We start from the raw sequence: 21,195 nt of genomic DNA on the forward strand, positions 1-21,195 counted from the left end.
AAAGTATTTTCTGAACATATTTACTCATTAAAAACAAAATGAATAATTTTTTGCGTGAATTAGGACGAAATGAGAAACGAATTAAATTTTACGGTAACCACACAAACCGGAAATACATAATAAAAAAAACGGAAAAATTAATCAAGAACAATTTGTTCATTTTTTTTAAAAATTGCGTTCTATAATATGGCAAATTAAATTTGGTTTATGATTATTTTTATTCTTCACTTTTAAAACAAAAAAAACTTGTTACAATGAGGACAAATAATTTACTAACAAATAAAAAAATTCTAATCAAATTTTATTTAATTATAAACATAAAATTAAAATTAAAATTTTTGAGTATTTATAAAAAAAAAAAAAGAAAAATTCAAAATTAATTTAAAAGAAATATTTACATATATTAAAAACAATACCTTACAATTATTTTTAACTTTAAATAAATTATAAAGTTTTGCTTTTTTTTCTTACAATTAATCATATAAATTAGAATAGCATTCCTGGTAAGTTTGAATATATGCTTCTTTTTCCGATGGAGTCATTTGAGATATTATTCTATCATCTACTTGGGTTACTGGAATTGGTTTACCTCCTACCATTACAACAGGAGCATTATCTTCATCATCTGAAGACATTGCATCAACATCTAAAATAAAATTTGATTGGAAATTGTATTAATAAACAAAATAAAAAACTAATTTGACTAATAAAAGCTAACATTATTGACAAGGGATTAAATCTTACCTTTATTTACAGAATTAAAAGCTGCTGGTTCATCATCACTAGAATCACTCGAATCATTTTTCTTAATTGCTCTAACTGCATCTGCTTTACTTTGCTCTTTTTTCTCATGTTGCAGTAAAACAGACATTATATCTTCTCCAGTCTTATTAATTGGTTTTTCGTTTGTTTCAACAGCAGGTAAGTCACTTATATGTAAATCAGGTTTATTCTCTATTATATCTTGATTTATTATTGTACTCTGAGTCATCCATACTGGCCTTTCCTTTCTGGATGTTTGATTATGCAATGGATCTTCACCGATTGTTATATCCACATGAGCTTCTTCAACTTTGAAACCCTGGTTTCGAGTTAATTCTCCAGACCATTGTTCATTACCACTTTTTGAGATTTGATTAGATTTTTTGTCACTTCCTTTAATAGAACTTATATCCACAGGCTCAGGTTCTAAAAGTTCTGGTGCTAACTTTATACCTTCAACCTGTCTAAGTAATACAAATAGAGGTTCTAATTGTTCATTAAATTTGGCAAGTAATAACCTAGAATCTTTTTTCGGCAAAGCAGATTGATCTTCTTCTACTTCTTGTTTACAATGGGTGCACAAGAATTGTTGAGTGAACATGTCATATAGCTGATCTGCCTAATTGTGAAGTACAAATTTTCAGATGATTAAAAATAATAATAAAAATTACAAGTAAATATATTGTATACAATTACCTCTAAATCCGTAAATGTTTTTAAACAGTTAGGACATTTAAAACTTGCTCTGCTAGTAGCATCTCTTTCTTCAGTTTCCATTCTTTTACGCATGAGATCTAGTTTATATTTTACTACATTAACGAAAGTCTAAAAAAGCGATTTTAAATTAAGATAAAACTACATTAGAATTCAATATTTAATTTATAGAGATTAAGGGAGATTATTAACCTTATAATTAATGAAATAATAATTAACTTTTTGCGCCTTTCCATCGAACCCTGTTTCCATTTTAAGTCGTACTTGTATAAATTTATCATTCTTCAAAGTAGCAATTTTAGATCGAAGCATTTTTCTTTCAAATTTCAAGAGTTCACATATGTCATCTTCTTTCATACAAGGATTACGAACCAACATATCAACAATTAACGCATCTTCTATATTATAAAACCCTCTGACAACGAGACGAGCCAATTGCTTTAAGCTACTAGGAATTTCAGTTACATATTGTTCTTCCATTATTATTTGAAGTTTACCACAAGTTTTTTTTTTCAATAGTTGGCACCCTGTAATAACTTACTGACCGTTTATTTGTACGTGAAAATATATAACGTATTTCTATTGGTAAAAATAAAATGTACACTTAATTTTATAGAATCAATTTTACTATAGTTAATTCAACACAAGGATAATTAATTTATGTCAGTCTGAATGGTTTATAAAAATAATATAACGATATCAAGAGAATTAAATTATTAATTATATATATTAATAAAAAATAAAAACTACTTATATTTATTTAAAGTAAAATAAAAAAAATAAAGTGCCGTATAAACAAAAAGAATTAAAATAAATTTTTTCACCATAATTTTTAGAAAAATATTTGTTTTTAAGTTTTTTTTCTTGAGGATCTTCTGATCCACAAGGTCCGTGAGTCAGTGTGGTTTTTCTAGTTGAGCTGGGATTATATCCGGGAATGTAGAGGCTCGGAGAATATAATTTACCATTGGCCATCAATATACTAAAATCTTTTTCTAATTTATTTGCTGCTGGTCCTACAAAAATTATAAACATGGATTTTAATGTGAATGTAAATTAATTTTTACAAGCAAATTAATATTGAAAAAATCTTAAGAAAATGGAGTAACTTAAATTTTTCCTAATTTGTGCGTTACCTTTAAAATGCATTAAAAACTGAATACAATTTCCATTATATAAAAGTTTGGTTTTTCTAGCATCAATGGTTACAAACCACTCTGGAACTCCCATTATTTCTCGAACTTCGTCCAAAAATGCAGCTGCCACAAATCTTGGTGTTTTCCGTATATTTACGTATTTAATAATATCCTTATCCGGTTCGATATTGGCACACGCAAAACGATCACCTCCTCGATTCGGTGTGAAAATAACTATAGATCTCCCCATAACAGATATGTCTCCCTCTTTAAAAAATAATCATTAAATTTAAAATTTACATTATTTCGAATAATTTCACTTAACTCTTAATTATTCTTACCTAATGGAACGTTTAAATCTGAAAAGATTTGTCTTTTCCCTCCGAGGTTAATCGTGCCCAAACGCGCCGAAATATCACCCAAATAACATCTAAAGGGATTATCTGGTCCGCATTCTTTTTTATAAAGTTCTTCGTTAAGTGGATCGGCTAGTTGAGTAAAATAAGGATTCCAAACATATCCTCCTGCTGTACAACGGGTATTTAAAACCTTGACGGATGCGTCTACACTTACGGGATTCACATAAATAGCCCAATTATGATTTATCGTATAATTTTTATCTTGTTTTCCAGGATGACGCAAATTTACTTCGATTACAGAATCACTTTTGGCTCCATCTTTATATATAAGTTGGGTCTAAAAATTAAGTTTTGAAATTACTAAATATATAACATTTTCTAACGAAAAATAACGCAATAAACCCACTATTCGAATGTAGCCGTAAGCAAATCCATTAGGATGATGAAACGAAGCTATGGCTCTTAATTCCCTAGCTTCAGAAGGCGAATATCCCCTTTCAATAGATGCGCAGACCCATCTTCTATTTTTTAATTCCTTGTGTATAACAATACTTCTTCCCAAAATACTCTCAGAGCCAAACAGTGTCATGGATGAATCATTGTAATGTGCTATTACAGTGGTTTTATTTTCAAAACTTTCAAATTTACCACTTAAATCACCAACTTCATATTCATCTGGAGTCCCATGCTTTGGAGATGCGTTTGGATTTACTAGACGTGGATTAAAGTGCCCGTACACAGTTGAACCTTCACAAGGAAATTCAAGTTCCTCTTGAACTGGTGCCTGTGAAAATAAATTTGAACTTGAATTTAGAGCTTTTAAAAATAAAACCAGTATTGTTTTGTGGTCAAATTGTGTGAAAAAGTTTTTAAAATGCTTACTATGTGTATATGATAACCCTTTGCCGATACCAATCCCTCGACTGAAACATCAATGTTAGTGATGTCATATTTTGTTTGTTGAAGAAATTCAAATTTTCCTGACACCGGCGAAGGTTCCCCATTACCGTGCCAAGACTTAACCACAGCTTTCCTTCTGTATATTGGTATAATTCTAAAATTATAAAAAAATAATTTTTTATAATGAAAATTAAATAACTATTTTTATAAATAGTTTTTTCACTTTTAACTTATTAAATTACTTTGAACAAGCTAATCTATCTCCCCTGGCTACAGGACCGTGGTCATCATAAATAACTAATGATCGTCCGATTATGCTACTACTTCCACCCAAAGGAAGGTTTACATCAGTAAAAACTTTGCGGGATATTTTTTTCGATGTTTTCTTTCCTCCAGCTATGTTAAAAAACCCTTGTTTTCCAGACATATCTCCCAAGCGACAAGCAAATAAATTATTAGGTGAACACGAAGACTCTTCTTTATTTAACGATAAAGGAATCTATAAAACATTAACATTAAAAATATTTTAAAAAAAAAAAAAAAAAGAATGAAGTGTAAAATAATTTTAATTTGATAATCACAATTTACCAACTTTGTAAGGATTAAATATTTCGCCAGAACTTAAACACCTTTTAGTCCAGTTATAAAAGTCTTTTCCAGGAGGATGATCATTAACACTCCATCTATGTTCGAACGTGTCATTCACATTAATTCCATCCGCGTGTATCTGTAGGGTAATTATAAATTTAAAACGATGTAATTTAAAAGTACGTTTTAAAAATTATTATTATTATTAATACCAAGTATTCCACGATGATTGTAGTGTCTGTCCACGGTTGATTTTTGGGTTGACGAAAAATTATTGAACCCACTATGGGATATCTAAATATTACAGAAGCTGAAGACATAGGTACAGCTATTGCATTATTTCCACCAGATGTGTATTTCATTAAGTTCGCACACACCCATGCCAAAGTATCATTTTCAACATTTCTAAAATTTTTTAAAAGTGTAAATAAAATTGTAAAATTTTGACCAATAAAAAAATTTTATAAAAGTTACCTGTACAGTACTAATGATCGATGAACAATACTATTACGTCCAAAAAGGGGTAAATTAATATCCCATTTTGAAATAACTGAGCCGAATTTATCCAGACTTCCATGTTTGCCACTTAGATCACCGATAGCGTAAACATCTAGAGAACCATCTACTTTATCTGCAGAAGTAGGATTAAAAAGATTTCCTGTTTGTGAGCAATCATTGGCAGATGATTTATCAGATAAATCTACTGGATATTCATTAATCTGATAACCACTGAAGAATATATTTTTATTTGAAAGGGAAGAAATATTGAAAAACAACCAAGTAGGATCCAATTTTGTTCTTTGAGATATTGTTACAGTTCCCTCAATACCTTTTGATTGAATTAAAGCCCTGTAAAAAATAAATTTTTGTAATGAAGAAATTTACAATTGGAAAATATTTTTTTAGAATAATGAAACAAAAAATATAAAGCTAACTTTACAATTACAGGCTTGTGATAGCGAATTTTGGAACATGCAAGAAAACTATCCTTGTGACGATCATCAAAAAGAACAAGGTATAAACTTCTACTTCCACCAATTAAATCTGCTGGAAGAGATGACAATTCTTGATCTCTAAAAATGGATTTTGAAGTTTTAGAAAATTGCTCTTTGATGTCCACCACTGTAACTTCTCCTAGTCTAGATGTAAGATCGCCGATTGCTGTATTTGATTCGTCAAGATTTAAGACAATTTGCAAAAAATCACATTTTTCACGCGCTTTATCTAAAAAAAAAAAATACTATAGTACCCAGAGCTCATGTAATACATAACAATGTCAGAATGAGTTTACATTTTTTTTTTTTAAGTAAAAAGCGAATTACCAGCTTCAGAATCTAAAATATCTGTAACAAATATTTTCCATCCATGTTTTGAAGTTGTGTGATTGGTCACATGTATTAAATTGCTGAATATAACATTATCTGAAACATTATGTTTATAACTTCCAGCCCATCGAAAGTAAATGGAACCAGATACAGGAAAGTGAAATTTTGCTTCAGCTACTCTTTCCTCATATTCATCTGTAACCTGGGTTTACGAAAAAAAAAAATTATTATTATATTTTCGTGATGAATAAACTGAAAAAAAATATTTCTAATGAAAACTCACAGATATGGTACCACAGGCTTTCAAACCTGATGGGCTTAATAAAACTAATGAATGACCCCAAATACCATTTTCCCCAACTAATGAAAAAGTTTCATTTCCAGTTTCGAATTCAAAATATGTTTGGTTTAACTCCACAAAAAATGTAATAGGCCCAAATAAATTACCCAAGTCAATTTTACTATAAAAAATTTGTTTTGAAAAAACCTATATTCAATACTAATTTATAAAAAAAAAGTTTTTTTTGCACTTACAGATCTCCAATTGCACTTCTGTCACATCTGCTTTTAACTTCCAAAGAATAATCAACTGGATATTCAGCTATATACCAAGTCCATGTTTCATTTTCTGCCAGAATGTGTTTGTGAAATAGATTAACAGTGACATAAATAGATTTTCCTATTATTTTACCATCGCTAAAAGGATCTTGATAAAATGTTATTTCTCCGTGAATTCCATTCTGAGATATCAATGAAGTCAAATGAAGGCCAAAGCAAATGTTAAATTCTGTAACATTGTAGATTATGACTATTTTATAGATATATAATTTTTAAAAATTGACTTTTAACTTCCATCACTTGCTAATAAACTTAAGTCACTTGTTTAGTTATTTCTTGTATTAAAAAAATATTAAAAATCTTACCTAAAAATAAAGGAATAATGAGAAAATATAACGTTTTTTGTAACATAATTGCAATAAAATTTATTTTCAAGAGTACAATATGTAGCAGACATTATGGCTAATAGATACCTTAATTGAGGACAACTGGAGTATGAGGTTCTACCAATTACGTCATTACTCATGACGTCACAAATAAGCGTTTTTAACTTGAAAGTTTTTTTTTTTATTCAAGATGGTATGTTTACAATTAAATTTTGTTTTTTATTATTTAAAAAAAAAACATTCAGTATAATTTTTGTGAATTTAGTTTTTTCTTTCATTATTAATAATTATAATACTTTATTTAGATTTGCTTAATTTCGTATTATTATTTTACAGGAGAAAGTTTTAAGGAATAAAACAAACAGGAGCCATAAGAGATGAATTTTTTTAAAAAATTTTGGTAAGTAATAAATTTAATATTAACATAATAATTAAAATAAGGTCTTGAAATATTAAAAACCTTATATTATTCAACTTTTTGTGGATGTGGTGATCATAAATAATTTATTAGGTATTGTAAGTAATAGTTTTTATTTTTAAAAAAATCATTGAGTTATATAATTAAAACATGAGAGCTTAAATAAGCTGCGTCACTAATCACGACGAGCTTATTGATACTATGGTTTAAAAAAAAAAACAGTAAAATGACTAATATTAAAAATATCTTGGCCCTATATAAGGAGCTTCAAAATAAAATATTTTTCCTTCCCTTCTTAACTTTTATAGAACATCAGATGAAAATTTTTAGACCTGCCAGCGCCGTACTAAGTTAAATTGTGTTGATCAAATTGTTACTGAAGATTGGTCTACCTTAATTCACAATTTCCTAGACTTCTACTTTAAAAGAACTAATTAGACAGAAAACATTCAAAGACAATTAACAAAAATGAGTGAAAAAATAAACTTAAAACAATGTAAAATTTAAAAGTTCTACTGTTGAATGAATCATTTGTTATTAATTAAAAAGATTTTTTGTTTTACTATAAAACCTAAATGTATTTATTATAGTTTTTGCTTTTTTTAGAGAGACATAAATGTAAGATACTGTATAAAACAAAATAGTACATATTATAATATTTTATATGAATGTCTACAGCATTGTGTTATATTTGCTGTAAAAAAAAAAAATATTTCAATTAATTTGTAATAAGCTGAAACCGACCCTTATTTAAATTTGTGCCCAAGAAATTTATTTTGTATAAACTAAAAATAAGTTTTCTCATTTTAAAATTAATATAAGGTTGTTCCATTTTTTTTTTTTTTGCTTTCCTCTAAAAATAAAAATATATAAAAGTGTTCAGTTGGATTTAGGCTTTTCTGTAGTAATCATCTTTTGAATTTTTCAACTGATACATAATGGTAAGGTTCATCTTTTCTTTTTCTTTTTTTAATTTAAAAAAATTTTATATTTGATTATGTTAAAAAATTTAAATAATTATTTTTTTTTCCCCCCAATATTTTAATAACTAAAAGTTATTGAAAAAAAAATGTATAATTAATTTTCATAGATTTATGAATATTTTTTTTTTTTTTTTTTGACACAAGTTTTTAATAAAAATTTTTTTTTTTTAAATTTAGGCTGATAAAGAAAAGAAGGTTAAGAAAACCAAAAAGAAGGAAGAAGCAGAACCTGAACCAGAACCAGAAGTTAAAAAGCCTTCAGTAAAAGCTTCAACCGGATCATCTAAAAGAGCTGCTAAGAGAACTGGATCAAATGTGTTCTCTATGTTTTCTCAAGGTCAAATTGCTGAATTTAAAGAAGTTAGTTTTATTTTTTCTTATTTTCTTTTTCCTTTTTTTTTTTTAAATCATTAGGAATTTACTAAAAAAAAAATGTATTTTTTAATATTTAAGGGTTTCCAAATGATGGATCATGATCACGATGGTATCATTAGCAAAAGTGATCTTCGTGCAACTTTTGATACAGTTGGAAAATTAGCCAATGACAAAGAATTAGATGAAATGATAAATGAAGCCTCTGGACCCATTAATTTCACACAAATGTTGACACTTTTTGCCAATAGAATGTCATCAGGAGGAGGTAAATTATTTTCAACTATTTTTTTTTCTATAAAATTGACAATATTTCATACATAAATTTATATTTTCTATTTTCAGTCGCCGATGAGGATGATGTCGTCATCAATGCTTTCAAGTCATTTGACAAAAACGGCTATATCGATAGCGAACAGTAAGTAAAAAGTGTAATCATTAAGTAAATAAAAAATACTTATTGCAGAAGATTATTTCCGTAATTTTAATTTTTAAACAAAAAAAAAAAAAGCATTTTCAATAATGTTGCATAACAAAAAGGCAAATTTTTATATAAAATTCAATGAATACATGATGTAGAGATAATCCAACACGACGATCTAAAACCGAACGGTTTTGTCATGAAGTAAAAATTTTTAAGCTGAAATATTTATTAATTAGTATTTATAAAACAAAACAAAAAAAAAATGTATATTTTTTTTATTCAATATGGAATGTAACTTTCAATGTCGATATTTTTCAGATTATCTCACGCTCTCATGACCTGGGGAGACAAATTCACTCAAAAAGAAGTCAACGAAGCCATGGATGCTTGCGACGTAGACGATGATGGTGAATTTTTTAGTTTAAAAAACAATCTTTTTTTTTAAATAAATGTTTTTAATAATAAATTTTTTTTTCTAGGCAAAATCAACACCCAGGCTTTAATAACCATGTTGACAGCTAAGGGAGATGATGAAGAAGAAGGTGCTGCCGAATAAACAGAAAGATTTATAATATTGTCATTGAAAGATCATTATTGGATGGATTGTTTATCTGTGAGAAACAAAAACTTTTATTTCAAAAATAATATTTTGATTTTAAATACATAATAATTATATATATATCAAATCGTCGTATGATAAACAGAATTGTTAATCAATTATAATATATAATGAGTTATTAATTTCAATTTTAAATTGATCCTTTTTGAAATTTTTCAACCAATCCTTTTTTAAAGTCATTTTAATTTTAGGTACTTATTTTTTTTTTTTTTTCCAATCAGTTTATTTAATTTACTTTGTACGTTAATAATGTTCGTAATACTGAAATAAATTTACTGCGTTGAATTTAATATAAATTTATATATAAATTATTTTAAAATTGAAGTTATTATTAAAGATTGGTAAAATTTTTATTTTATTATTAACAAAATATCATTAGATATAAAATTGTCATTAATGCATTTTATTGTGATTAGAACATCAAGCTTATCAGCGCTTATTTTTACATTAAGTGTACGGCAAAAATATATTTTAATTCAAAAACAGGTTTAAAAAAAATTAAATAATTTTTATTTATTGTTTTCATAGCTTTAATGTGAATACTCAGTGGTTTCCAAAAGTAGGTCATATTATTTTAAAAATCTGAATAAGCGCAAAATGTGACGTTTGTGTCGTGTCATTAGTTAATGAAATTAATAAATTAACTGGATAAAATGGATGACATTACTGATCAACGAAATTGCATGATACTGCAAGTACCTTATTTTATTGTGTTTTATTTATTATTATTGATAAATTTAACTGTTATTTATTTTACTGTCTTGTTATGCTTTTAATCACAACCTTTACTTAATTTTCAATCATTATTTATATTTCTTATTTTTTGTAGGTATGTTACACCAGAAAAATTTTTCCTGGGAAAGTATGGCACTTCAGATGGGCTGATAGCAATAGACCGAGTCACTCAAGAACTGAAATTTTCAGGTGAGTTTTTTTAATTTAATATTCAAAAATAAATATATTTTAAAATATTTCATAATATTAATTTTTGGTATACCTAATTAATAAAATCTCCAGTTTTTTTATTCAATCAAATTTTTTTTTTGTTACAGTTCATAAAATTGAAGTACCACCTTGTGCTCAGCATAAGGTCATTTTTGGGGTGATTGGAACGATTAAATTAATAGCTGGAAACTATTTAGTTGTAGTAACTGGTAGAAAGAAAATAGGTACTATTAATGGTCAAACAATTTGGACTGTTACAAACACTGAAGTATTGTCGTATACTAAAACTAATTTACATTTAAATGAAAAGCAGGTACATATTTTAATAAAATTTAAAAGATAATATTGATAATAAATTTTATTATGGTATTTAAAATTTTTTCAGATTACTCACAATGGAACCTACTTAAATATGATTAAATTTGTCTTATCTACTCCTTATTTATATTTTTCATATTCTTATGATTTGACAAATACTCTGCAAAGACTACAACATGCTAATCCAAAATTTAAGAAGGTAGGTAATAATCGATATTACTGATTTAAATTATTTGTAGTGTATTATAATATATTGCTTAAAATTTACATAAAAGCATATTTTTATTTATGTTTTACTAACAGTTTAAATACATGTGCAAAATCACAAAAACTGAAATAATCATACTTTTATTTTAATCTCCAATCGTTTGTAATTATTTTTGTTAATTTCAAAATAATAAAACCTCTGGTAAATTTGTTTTTAAATTGCTGTAGGTTCCTCTTTATGAAAGAGCTGATCCAAGATTTTTGTGGAATAAGCATTTATTAAGAGAATTTTCTCATTATGAAGAATTTTCAAAATATTGTCTTTCTTTACTGCATGGTTTTGTATCTATTAACCATTGCACTATCAATGGTAACAGTTTTAAGTGGATTTTAATATCACGTAGATCTGTTTACAGAGCAGGTGCCAGGTATAAACTTTCTGAAAGTTCTTAAGAAACGTTTTACTCATACTTGATTTGCAAAAGATAAGCCAAAAGTTTTTTTTTTTTTCAGGTTGTTTTCCAGAGGAGTAGACAAGGATGGGAATGTTTCTAATTATGTAGAGACGGAGCAAATTGTGGAATTTAATCATTGTAAGGGTTCATTTGTTCAGGTAATATTTTTATAATCCTGTAGCTATTTTGTTTTTCTAAATAAATCCCAAATTATAATTTTTTTTTACAGACGAGGGGTTCAATACCTTTATTTTGGCATCAACTTCCTACTCTTAAATATAAGCCTAAGCCAAAATTACTTATTTCCGATTTACATGCAGAAGCATTTCAAAAACATTTTGATTCTCAAATATTTCATTATGGAAAACAAGTTATAGTCAATCTTATAGATCATGTCGGAGCTGAAGAGTTATTAGAAAAAGCTTACAAGCACCACTGTCAAACGCTAGGAAATGCTAATGTGAGGTAATTTTTAAGAAATTTTTTTTTTTTAATCATAATCGATCTGTCATTAATAGCAAGTTTAATAGCAACAAAAATATAATTAAGTAGTAAACTTAAAATAAGTTTTTTTTTTATAATTTTATCAAATTCAATTTTCCAGGTATGAGGGTTTTGATTTTCATCATGAATGCCGAAAAATGCGTTATGACCGTTTGTCAATTTTAATCGATCGATTGGCTCACGAACAAGATGAATTTGGATATTTTTTAATAAACAATGATGGTATGGTTATTTCAGAACAGGAAGGAATATTTAGAACAAATTGTATTGATTGTTTGGATCGTACAAACGTTGTACAAAGTTTATTGGCCGAAAGAAGTTTGACGTTAATTTTACAGGTAATCATCATTTATTATCAAAAAAATTAACTTTTTAAAATTATTATTTAGTAATTTTTTTTTTTTTTAAATAGAAATTGAATATTTTGAAACCGGATCAAACTATTCGCAGTCAGACGGGATTTGAAAAACGTTTTAAAAATGTTTGGGCTGATAATGCTGATGCCATAAGTATCCAGTACAGTGGAACTCCAGCTCTTAAAACTGATTTTACCAGAACTGGAAAGAGAACTCGTTTGGGTATTATTAAGGACGGTGTTAATTCTTTAACTAGGTGGGAATCACTTTAATCACTTAATAAATTTTGAGTTTCATGACAAAACTTTCTTTTGTTTTAAATATATATATATATGTATATATATATAAATGTAATGTTAATTTTTTAAAGGTATTACAAGAACAATTTTGCTGATGGTTTTCGCCAGGATGCAATTGATTTATTTGTCGGTAACTATTGTATACTTGATGGAGAAGGTACAACGAGAATATGTCCCTTGAAAAAAGAAAAAGGATGGAAATATTTTACTGTAAGTTTACTTTTCATATATTTGTACAAGGTTTATTCTTCACCATGTGTGTGTGGTCAGTATTTCATTAAATACATTTTCCATCTTTTTTTTTTTTGTTACAGTTTCCAATAGTTTTCTTTGTTGCTGTCTCTATGTTTTGCGCCAATGTAATTTCCCCTGCTGAATATTCCACCGAAACCCTTTTGTATTTGTTATTTTGGGGTTCTATGATTGCAGGAACTGTAACAACCATTTTTAATTACGGTAAAGAATTTGTTGATTATCCAAAACTTTTTGAAAAATAAAAAAAATTATCTAATAATTATTAAAATAATCAATTTTTTAATTTTTAATTTTATTATTATTATTATTATTGTGTAGTATTTAAGGAACTGTGTAAAGAAAAAGTTATTAAGGAATTGGTAGTTACAAAAAATACATTTAATTTAAAAAAAAAATTATATAAATTTAATTGGTTTTCCATTGTTAAATATTTATATAAATATGTAAATTAATTAAAATTATTAAAACAAAAACAAAATTAATATAGATAAGTTTTAGGAAATTGTATAATAATAATAATAATAATTAACTTTTATTTTCAGATTAATATTTATTGTGATTAAATAATTTATTTTTAGGCAATTTTTTGTTTTAGAGGTATTGCGAACCATAGAAATAAATGAGTTAAATATAATTGAAAATTTAATTTTTAACAAATATATAAAATTTTAAAATATTAGGAGTTGAAATAAATTTATGGTTCTTAAATTAATATTATCTGGTTTTTTAATATCTTTTGCTTCATTTTTTTTTCTTTCAAATTTCTCATATATATATATATATACTTGAAGAAGGATTAAGGCAATTAATAAAACAATTTTTCATCATGGCTTTTTTTCCTGGTGTATTACATAATTTGTCAAGTAGGGTTATTTACTTTTTAATAATTATCATTTAAGTAAACAATTGAATAAAGTATTTTTTAATATAGAGAAAATTTAATTCATTATAATTATTATTTAATTAAAAAAAATTAAAAGAATTTAGTAACGGATTTATTAGACAAATTGAATGAAGTATCAAAGTGTTGGAAATTAGCGCGAAAGTTGTTTTTTGACGAATGATAAGTTAAATCGACTTGTTGTTTAAATCAGATTGATTTATTTACAATTACAATAATAATTTTTAAAAATTAATAGTTTTTAATATTACTTTATCGAGGATTTTAAAAGGGTAAACAGTTATAAAATATGTCTACGATTCAAAAAAATTTAAAAACTGTGCAAGAAAGAATTAGAAATGCATGCTTAAAGAGAGCAGTGGTAAGTTTCAAATTTATTTTTATAAAAAATAGTATCAGTATTTGATTTAATTAAATCTCTACGTGACAAAAATATAAATCAATTATATATTGAAAATTTTTAATTTTTATCGAATTATCGAATTGTTTGTTTATATAAAGAATTTGTCAAATATTGAACCACGTTTGGTCGCCGTATCAAAAACAAAACCAATAGAATCCATTATTGAAGCTTATAATTGTGGACAAAGACATTTTGGTGAAAATTACGTACAGGAAATTGTAGAAAAAGCATTTGACGAAAAATTACTAGTAAATGTCCAGAAATTGAGTGGCATTTTATTGGTCACTTGCAAAGAAACAAGGTTAACAAATTACTTAGTATTCCGAATTTATTCGCTGTGGAAACTGTTGATTCTGAAAAATTAGCTGATGCCCTTAATAATTACTTTAGCAAAACTGAAGACGAAAACAAAAAAATTAATATTTTTATTCAAGTCAACACAAGTGGAGAAGAATGTGAGTATACTTAAAAAAAATTATTACTTCAATTCTTGCAATTACAACCATTAAACTGTATTTTTTTTGGAAATTACTATGTTACTTTTATAAATAGTTATTCAATATTTATAAAGCAATTCTGAAACCCATATAATGACATTAAAGTTGCTTGTTTTTTAATATAAAAAAACAATATTAATAATAAATAAAAATATATATATATATAATAATTTCATATTTTAGCTAAATCTGGATGCAAACCCAATGAAACATGTAACTTAGTTAAACATATAATTGATAATTGCAAGCATTTGAATGTCATGGGTTTAATGACCATTGGCAAATATGATAATTATTTAACTTCTCAGGATAAAATTGATCCAGACTTTCAGTGCCTGATCGATTGCAAAGACAATATTTGTAAAAATTTAAATGTTACTTTTGACCAATTTGAACTTTCCATGGGAATGTCTGCTGATTTTGAACGAGCAGTATGTCAAAATTTGACACAATTACTAATTGGACTTATAAATTTTTTTTTGTAACTAATAATCTTTGTATTTAATTAATTTGTTTTAGATTCTAGCTGGTTCATCGAATGTAAGAGTTGGTTCACTGATTTTCGGTGGAAGATCATAGAAAACGATATTTTTTTAAAAAAAATTGATAGGTGTAAATATGAAAATAAATAGATATAGAAAAGTTAATAGAATTCTTAAATTTTATTCCAATCATTTTGGGTTTAGGAAACCTTATCAAATACTTTTAGATGGAACTGTTTGTGTGGCTGCTTTAAAAAATAAAATTAATATTCAAGAACAACTTACAAAATATTTAGGTAATTATATTTTTTGTTGATAGTAAAGCATGTTCTTCAAGTTAATATAATTTGGTTTTTAAGTTATTTGTATTTGATTTTTTTAATAATGATGATGTTCGACTTGAAGATTTTACTAATTTTTTTATAATATTTATGTAAAAAAATTAATAAAAATTTTAGGTGGGGATGTGAAGTTGTTAACCACTCAATGTATAATCAAAGAAGTGGAAAATTTAGGTTCAAAAACTACTGGAGCTCTGATTGTATTGAAAAATTTTGGACATCATCAATGTGGCCATGATGATTCTCCTGTATCAGCTCCAGAATGTATTACCCACATGATCCAAAATTCGAATAATTCAAGGTTTTGTATTATTAAATAATTTTTTTTTATTAGTAAATTATTGTGACTAATACAGTGAAATTTAATATATTTTAGTGCTTAATAATAATAATAATAATATTCAAAATTTTTTACAGGTACATAATTGCAACCCAAGATCGAAAATTACAGCAAGAAATTCGAAAAATTAGTGGAGTACCTTTGTTTTATTTTCATTTAAAAATGCCTACATTAGAAGCTCCATCAACAGTCACTCAAAATGCAGTACGAAATAAAGCTTATAATGATTGTAGGTTAGAAAAAATTGATAAAAATGTATTTAAAAATAATAATAATAATAGTAATCAAGAAAATGTCGAGGGTAAACCCCAGAGAAAAAAGAGAAAAATCAAAGGACCTAATCCGTTATCTTGCAAAAAGAAAAAGAAAAAACAAAATGGAAATGATAAAAAGTAAAATAAGTGATTAATGGAGAGAGATAGAGAGAGAGAGAGAGAAATAAACATTTTGCATTGACCGAGTTAATATGATTTAAACTGTATAATTATTATTAAAATAATTAAATAAATAAATAAATAAATGTTTTTTAAGTGATTTACCAGGAGAAATTATCAAATTTTATTAATAATAATTATTTTATTTTATCATTTGGGGGACAAGGGGGAAAGGAGGGAGGAGAAAAAAAAGTAGACAAAAAAATATTATTTAATAAAAAATAAAAATTTAATATCACAATAATTAAAATTTTATAATAATTTTTTTTTTTTTTTAAATTCATCATTAATAAAACAGAATAAAATTACAAAAAAAAAATAAAACAAAAATTTTAAAATATTTCTTTTTTTTTTTGGTAACATATTTTGAATTAAGGAAAAAGAAAAAAAAAATTTAATTAAAAATAAGCGTAAAAAAAATTAATAAAATCATACCTAAACTAAAACATAAAAAAAAAAAAAAATTAACAAATATATAAAAAAAAGATATAAACAAAATCACAATAGAAAAAAAAAAAAAAAAAAAAAAAACCGTTAACAAAAAACAAATTCAAAAAAAAATTTAAACTAGATTATTATAAGGTAACTTTGAGATTACATAAAATAGGAAAAATAATAATAATAATAATAAAGCAATTATTTAAATTCGTCCCACGTAATTTTTTTGATAAAGATTCCATTTTTATAATAAATTTTTTTAAAAATATTTATATATAATAAATGAAGCATTTTTTATATAATAATAATAATAAATTAGGCAATTTTATTTTTTTTTTTTGTGTGTGTAAGCATCAACAAGGCGTGAAAAATGTGATTTTTTTTTTTTTTTTTTCTTATTAATTGTCATCTAGTCATTTATGTGTTACAATTCTGAAAAAGAAAATTTAATATTTTAAAATTTTGTTATTTACTAAAAGTTAAATTAATTATCATTATTAATACTTTACTTGATTTTTAGTGAATTTGCTTCTATTTTTAAAAAAAAATTTGATAATCCAACTACGTGAAACAAAACATATGAAGATTATTGATTGATTGATTGATTGATTATTAAACTTCTTCAGTTTCAATAATAACACAATTTTGAAATTTTTCCCTTTGTTCCATTAATTCTTTTCTTTTCTGCATTTATTTATTTATTAATTAATAATTTTAGTAAATATACATCATATCATTTAAAAAAAAAAAAAAATATATACTTCTTCGTTAAGGACAATTATTCTTCCTTCGACTTTTGGTGTTAATTCGCAAGATTCTTGTTCAAGATCATCAAAACTGGCTCTTCTCGTTGTTGTTTGTCTATTTGTTGGAGAAGAATTCGGACTATGACTTTAAAAAAAGAAAAATCGAGTGCACAATTAATATTTCTTTTATTTTTTTTTTTTTTTTTAGGGTATTTAATAATGAAAACATGGAGTATGTCTGCTGTCACGTGACATTGAATGATGAGTTAAAATGATTGATTACCTGGTGGAATTATTGACATGGTTTTTCGGTGGTGACACTGATACTTTGTGATTGTTATCTCGTAACACAGGAGGGCCGTCACCGGCATCCAGTGTTTTCACCAAACTATGCCTGAGTAAAAATTAAAAGTGAATAAAGGTAACACATATTATTATTATTATTATTATTATTGTTAACAAAAAAAATGATATGTATCATTGAGAATGTTAATTTCCTTTTTTTTTTTTATTTTACATTTTTAGTTTGACCAAAAAAACGCTTTTTACAATGTCAAATGAAAACAAAAAAAAAAATTAATATGTTAAAGAAAAGAAATTTTGTGATTCCCACAAGAAAAAAAAAACCGTTAAATTTTATGCAAACATAATTTTAAATGATTCTCGAATATAAACTTACTGCACGTACATACTTTTTTTTATTCATTTTTAAGGGTAAGTAATAAATTAAAATTTTGTGATTTTTTTCTTTTCCTTACCTGCGAGACAAGGTAACAAGGCTTTGTCGATGTTTTGAATGTCTTCCAGTTTTTCCAAGTCTCATATTTATAGCTTGAAAATGATTTCTAATAGCCAGACCAAGATCCGGAGTTCTTTCTTCATCGACCTACGAGAAAAATCATCGAAACTAATTACGTCACGCTGAAATATTTTAAAATTGTTTTTAAGTAAAAATGAATTGTTCGCCATACCAATAATTCGGCTTCCTTTAAAATATCATAACCATCACAACCTTGGTACAAATAAGTTTTAGTTGCCAATCTGTAGGTTGATTTTAAATCTAAATATTCATCTCCGACTCTTACGAGAAGCGGATCGACTCTCGAATATGGAGGTTTTTCAGGATCGAATCCAAAAGATAATCCAGCAACCTGAGGAAATCTTCCTTCTAATTTCGGATAAGAACTAACGCCATTTTCCAATGCCAATAATAATTGTTCCCCTAGATAAATTTAACGAAGTCTATAACAAAAAATTAACATTTGCACAGATAAATAAGAGTAAACACATAAAATACCTGTTACAGAAAGTAAAACCAAAAGATCCATCATGGGTATCACGTGAACCAAATCGCCCAGGGTAAAGTTTCCTGCAGGATGAACGGCATCTGAACGAAAAGTTCCAGAATTTAAAATAACGCAATCGGCATTTGTTGCAGCCAAAACAACATCGCAAACCCAATTTCCCAAATTTGTTTCTCTTTTTCTAATGCTGTCAAAACGACCATCTAAAGAAACTGTAAAGGTTCCAAGGACTTCTTGCAATTTTCCCTCAAACACTCCTGGATAAAATTTTTTAAATGTAATTTTTTCCCCTTTTTTTTTTTTAAATGTATAATTTAGCTCCTTTTTTTTTTTTTTACCTGAATATTTTTCAAGATGTTTCAACATGGCCGGATCTTGTGCATATTTTTTCGTTACACTTATTTCATCTACATTTACATCTACGGTTTTTCCAAAGTTTAAAGTAATTTTTGAAAATTGCCTAAAGTCCGTTCCCGATTTCACTATGTATTTATTATTAACATTTTTTACTTCGAATACATGATCGTGACCCCCTAATATTAAATCAATATTATTTACATTTTCAGCTAGTTTTACGTCGTTTGGTGTTCTCATGTGAGTCAAAGCTATCACATAATTGCAACCCTAGGAAAAAAAAAAAAAAACAGGTAAGTAAGTAATACAATTATTTAATTTTTACATTATTAAAAAAATTGCAAAAAATAATTTTACCTCATTTTTCAATTCGGTCGCCAATTTTCTCCCCGCTTCTACAAAATCAATAAAAGTTATTTGTTCAGGATTAATAGTTGGTAAAGTGTCTAACCATTCTTTTTCAACTAAGCCTATCTAGAAAAAAATTATAAAAAAAAATAAAATGGTGATTGTGGTGATTGATTGAAAAGTGAATTAAAAATTGTAAACTATATTTTAATCATACAATGCCTATTCGCTGGCCTTGCCAATCGATTGTATGCGAAATTTTTCCATCTCCTAAAGGTTTTCCAGTTTCGTTGTCTATAACGTTACTCATTAACCATGGAAAATTTGTATCTTTTACATATTGAGACAGTATTTCTAAACCAAAATCAAAATCGTGATTACCGAAAACTGCACACTGAGTATTTAGCTCATTTAAAACCGCCACCATTTGCTCTCCTTTTGTCACCGTTGATACTGAAATAAATAATTATTATTATTATTAATTTAGTCATGAAATTTAATGCTAAAGTTCACAAGGTAAGGTACTTACACATGCTTGGAGAAAAAATATCACCGCTAAATAAAACTAATGGATTTAGATAATTAAAAGTTTTCATGGCGGTTGAAAATCTAGCTGCTCCTCCCACCTGTAATCGTATGTATAGTTAACAATTACAACTGCACCTGCAGACACAGTTTCGGATTCTTACAAAACTTTTATTATTTATATATAAATAAAAAGCAAATTAATGATTTCCAACACACCAAACTCTGAAAAAAGAAAAAAAAAGAAAAATACATACTGGCTCTGTGTTCCGCGACTCAACATTGTACGTGTCATTATAATGAAGAATTGTGATGACATTTTTGGCGTTTTTCGGGATTTACCATCGTGTCAGAATAACCTGATAATGTTTCTAAAGTACGTTTTCCAGCTTGACGCACTTCATAGATGCCTAAAATTACACAAAAAAATTTTTATATTTACATCTGTTTTTCCGCTTATGTACAAAAAAAAAAAAAAAAATAAAAACATGTACTTGAAATAAATAAAATATTTATTAAATATAGACTCCACTCAAAATATTATTACACAGTTAAAAAAAATTATAGGGAAAAACAAAAACTTTTTTTTTTTGATTTTAACTACAAGTTGTTGTTTATATAGATTTTTTTTTTATTTATATTTATTTAAAATTTTTTTTTTTAAACATTGTTTACAAAAAGAATATTTTTTTTTTTTAAAACTCATAATTACATTAATTTAAATCTGTCGTGTCACGCACCATTCATTTGAAACTTTTACTCATTTTTATACAATATTACTATTAATATTAAAATTCCATTTGTGTTTTTAATACCTTATTAATAAATTATTACATAAAAATTCCAATAATTGCAACGTTTAAATTACTTTCTTATCGAATATGTGAGTGTTTTAACTAATTACTCATTTTTAAGTTTTTTTTAAAATTGCAGGTAGCACCTGCTATTATAATTTAGAAAACTCTTATTACATAAATTTTTAATGGGTTTATTTATAAATTAATTTAAAATTTTTATACTTTTATTGATTTTAAAAAGATTCATAGTATTTAATAATTACAAAACGTTTTTTTTTTTTAGTAGTAAGGAAAAAAAAAGGCATCTTGGAATTAATTATAGTATCTTTTTCTTTTCAATACATTTTTTTTTTTTTTTTTTTCAACAAATCAAAAAATTTTCTAGAATTTATTAAATTTTTT

General features: G+C 25.9%; 7 protein-coding genes across 7 annotated transcripts; 4 read left to right on the plus strand and 3 right to left on the minus strand.

Moving 5' to 3' along the window:
- Window positions 1-473: 473 nt before the first annotated feature.
- On the minus strand, window positions 474-1,956 carry Phum_PHUM228670 (uncharacterized protein; the record flags this gene model as incomplete). Its single annotated transcript, XM_002425903.1, has 4 exons — window positions 474-646; window positions 745-1,381; window positions 1,459-1,587; window positions 1,669-1,956. 4 exons carry the CDS (start codon window positions 1,954-1,956, stop codon window positions 474-476), a joined length of 1,227 nt encoding a protein of 408 aa, XP_002425948.1.
- Window positions 1,957-2,232: 276 nt separating this feature from the next.
- Window positions 2,233-6,753, minus strand: Phum_PHUM228680 (uncharacterized protein; the record flags this gene model as incomplete). The annotated part of the gene is made up of 14 exons (XM_002425904.1): window positions 2,233-2,492; window positions 2,613-2,879; window positions 2,954-3,308; window positions 3,378-3,755; window positions 3,854-4,025; window positions 4,114-4,348; window positions 4,460-4,598; window positions 4,672-4,864; window positions 4,934-5,308; window positions 5,395-5,677; window positions 5,782-5,986; window positions 6,068-6,245; window positions 6,319-6,592; window positions 6,708-6,753. 14 exons carry the CDS (start codon window positions 6,751-6,753, stop codon window positions 2,233-2,235), a joined length of 3,360 nt encoding a protein of 1,119 aa, XP_002425949.1.
- A 1,838-nt stretch (window positions 6,754-8,591) lies between these two features.
- Phum_PHUM228690 (uncharacterized protein) lies at window positions 8,592-9,481 on the plus strand (the record flags this gene model as incomplete). Its single annotated transcript, XM_002425905.1, has 4 exons — window positions 8,592-8,769; window positions 8,847-8,919; window positions 9,244-9,332; window positions 9,405-9,481. 4 exons carry the CDS (start codon window positions 8,592-8,594, stop codon window positions 9,479-9,481), a joined length of 417 nt encoding a protein of 138 aa, XP_002425950.1.
- A 716-nt stretch (window positions 9,482-10,197) lies between these two features.
- Window positions 10,198-13,496, plus strand: Phum_PHUM228700 (uncharacterized protein; the record flags this gene model as incomplete). Its single annotated transcript, XM_002425906.1, has 13 exons — window positions 10,198-10,256; window positions 10,374-10,468; window positions 10,597-10,802; window positions 10,875-11,006; window positions 11,243-11,442; window positions 11,528-11,627; window positions 11,699-11,934; window positions 12,074-12,311; window positions 12,386-12,585; window positions 12,700-12,838; window positions 12,943-13,084; window positions 13,202-13,326; window positions 13,479-13,496. 13 exons carry the CDS (start codon window positions 10,198-10,200, stop codon window positions 13,494-13,496), a joined length of 1,890 nt encoding a protein of 629 aa, XP_002425951.1.
- A 577-nt stretch (window positions 13,497-14,073) lies between these two features.
- Phum_PHUM228710 (uncharacterized protein) lies at window positions 14,074-15,263 on the plus strand (the record flags this gene model as incomplete). The annotated part of the gene is made up of 5 exons (XM_002425907.1): window positions 14,074-14,145; window positions 14,286-14,405; window positions 14,456-14,642; window positions 14,868-15,115; window positions 15,204-15,263. 5 exons carry the CDS (start codon window positions 14,074-14,076, stop codon window positions 15,261-15,263), a joined length of 687 nt encoding a protein of 228 aa, XP_002425952.1.
- A 39-nt stretch (window positions 15,264-15,302) lies between these two features.
- Window positions 15,303-16,243, plus strand: Phum_PHUM228720 (rRNA-processing protein UTP23, putative; the record flags this gene model as incomplete). The annotated part of the gene is made up of 3 exons (XM_002425908.1): window positions 15,303-15,462; window positions 15,625-15,808; window positions 15,925-16,243. 3 exons carry the CDS (start codon window positions 15,303-15,305, stop codon window positions 16,241-16,243), a joined length of 663 nt encoding a protein of 220 aa, XP_002425953.1.
- Window positions 16,244-17,331: 1,088 nt separating this feature from the next.
- Phum_PHUM228730 (2,3-cyclic-nucleotide 2-phosphodiesterase, putative) lies at window positions 17,332-20,760 on the minus strand (the record flags this gene model as incomplete). The annotated part of the gene is made up of 12 exons (XM_002425909.1): window positions 17,332-17,403; window positions 17,481-17,604; window positions 17,749-17,859; window positions 18,224-18,351; window positions 18,437-18,687; window positions 18,763-19,026; window positions 19,108-19,393; window positions 19,481-19,597; window positions 19,689-19,924; window positions 20,001-20,097; window positions 20,339-20,406; window positions 20,757-20,760. The coding sequence occupies 12 exons, from the start codon at window positions 20,758-20,760 to the stop codon at window positions 17,332-17,334; spliced, it is 1,758 nt and encodes a 585-aa protein (XP_002425954.1).
- Window positions 20,761-21,195: the final 435 nt, after the last annotated feature.

Source organism: Pediculus humanus, genomic scaffold (assembly GCF_000006295.1).
Source record: "Pediculus humanus corporis 1103172107591 genomic scaffold, whole genome shotgun sequence".
NCBI classification, from domain to species: Eukaryota; Metazoa; Arthropoda; class Insecta; order Psocodea; family Pediculidae; genus Pediculus; species Pediculus humanus.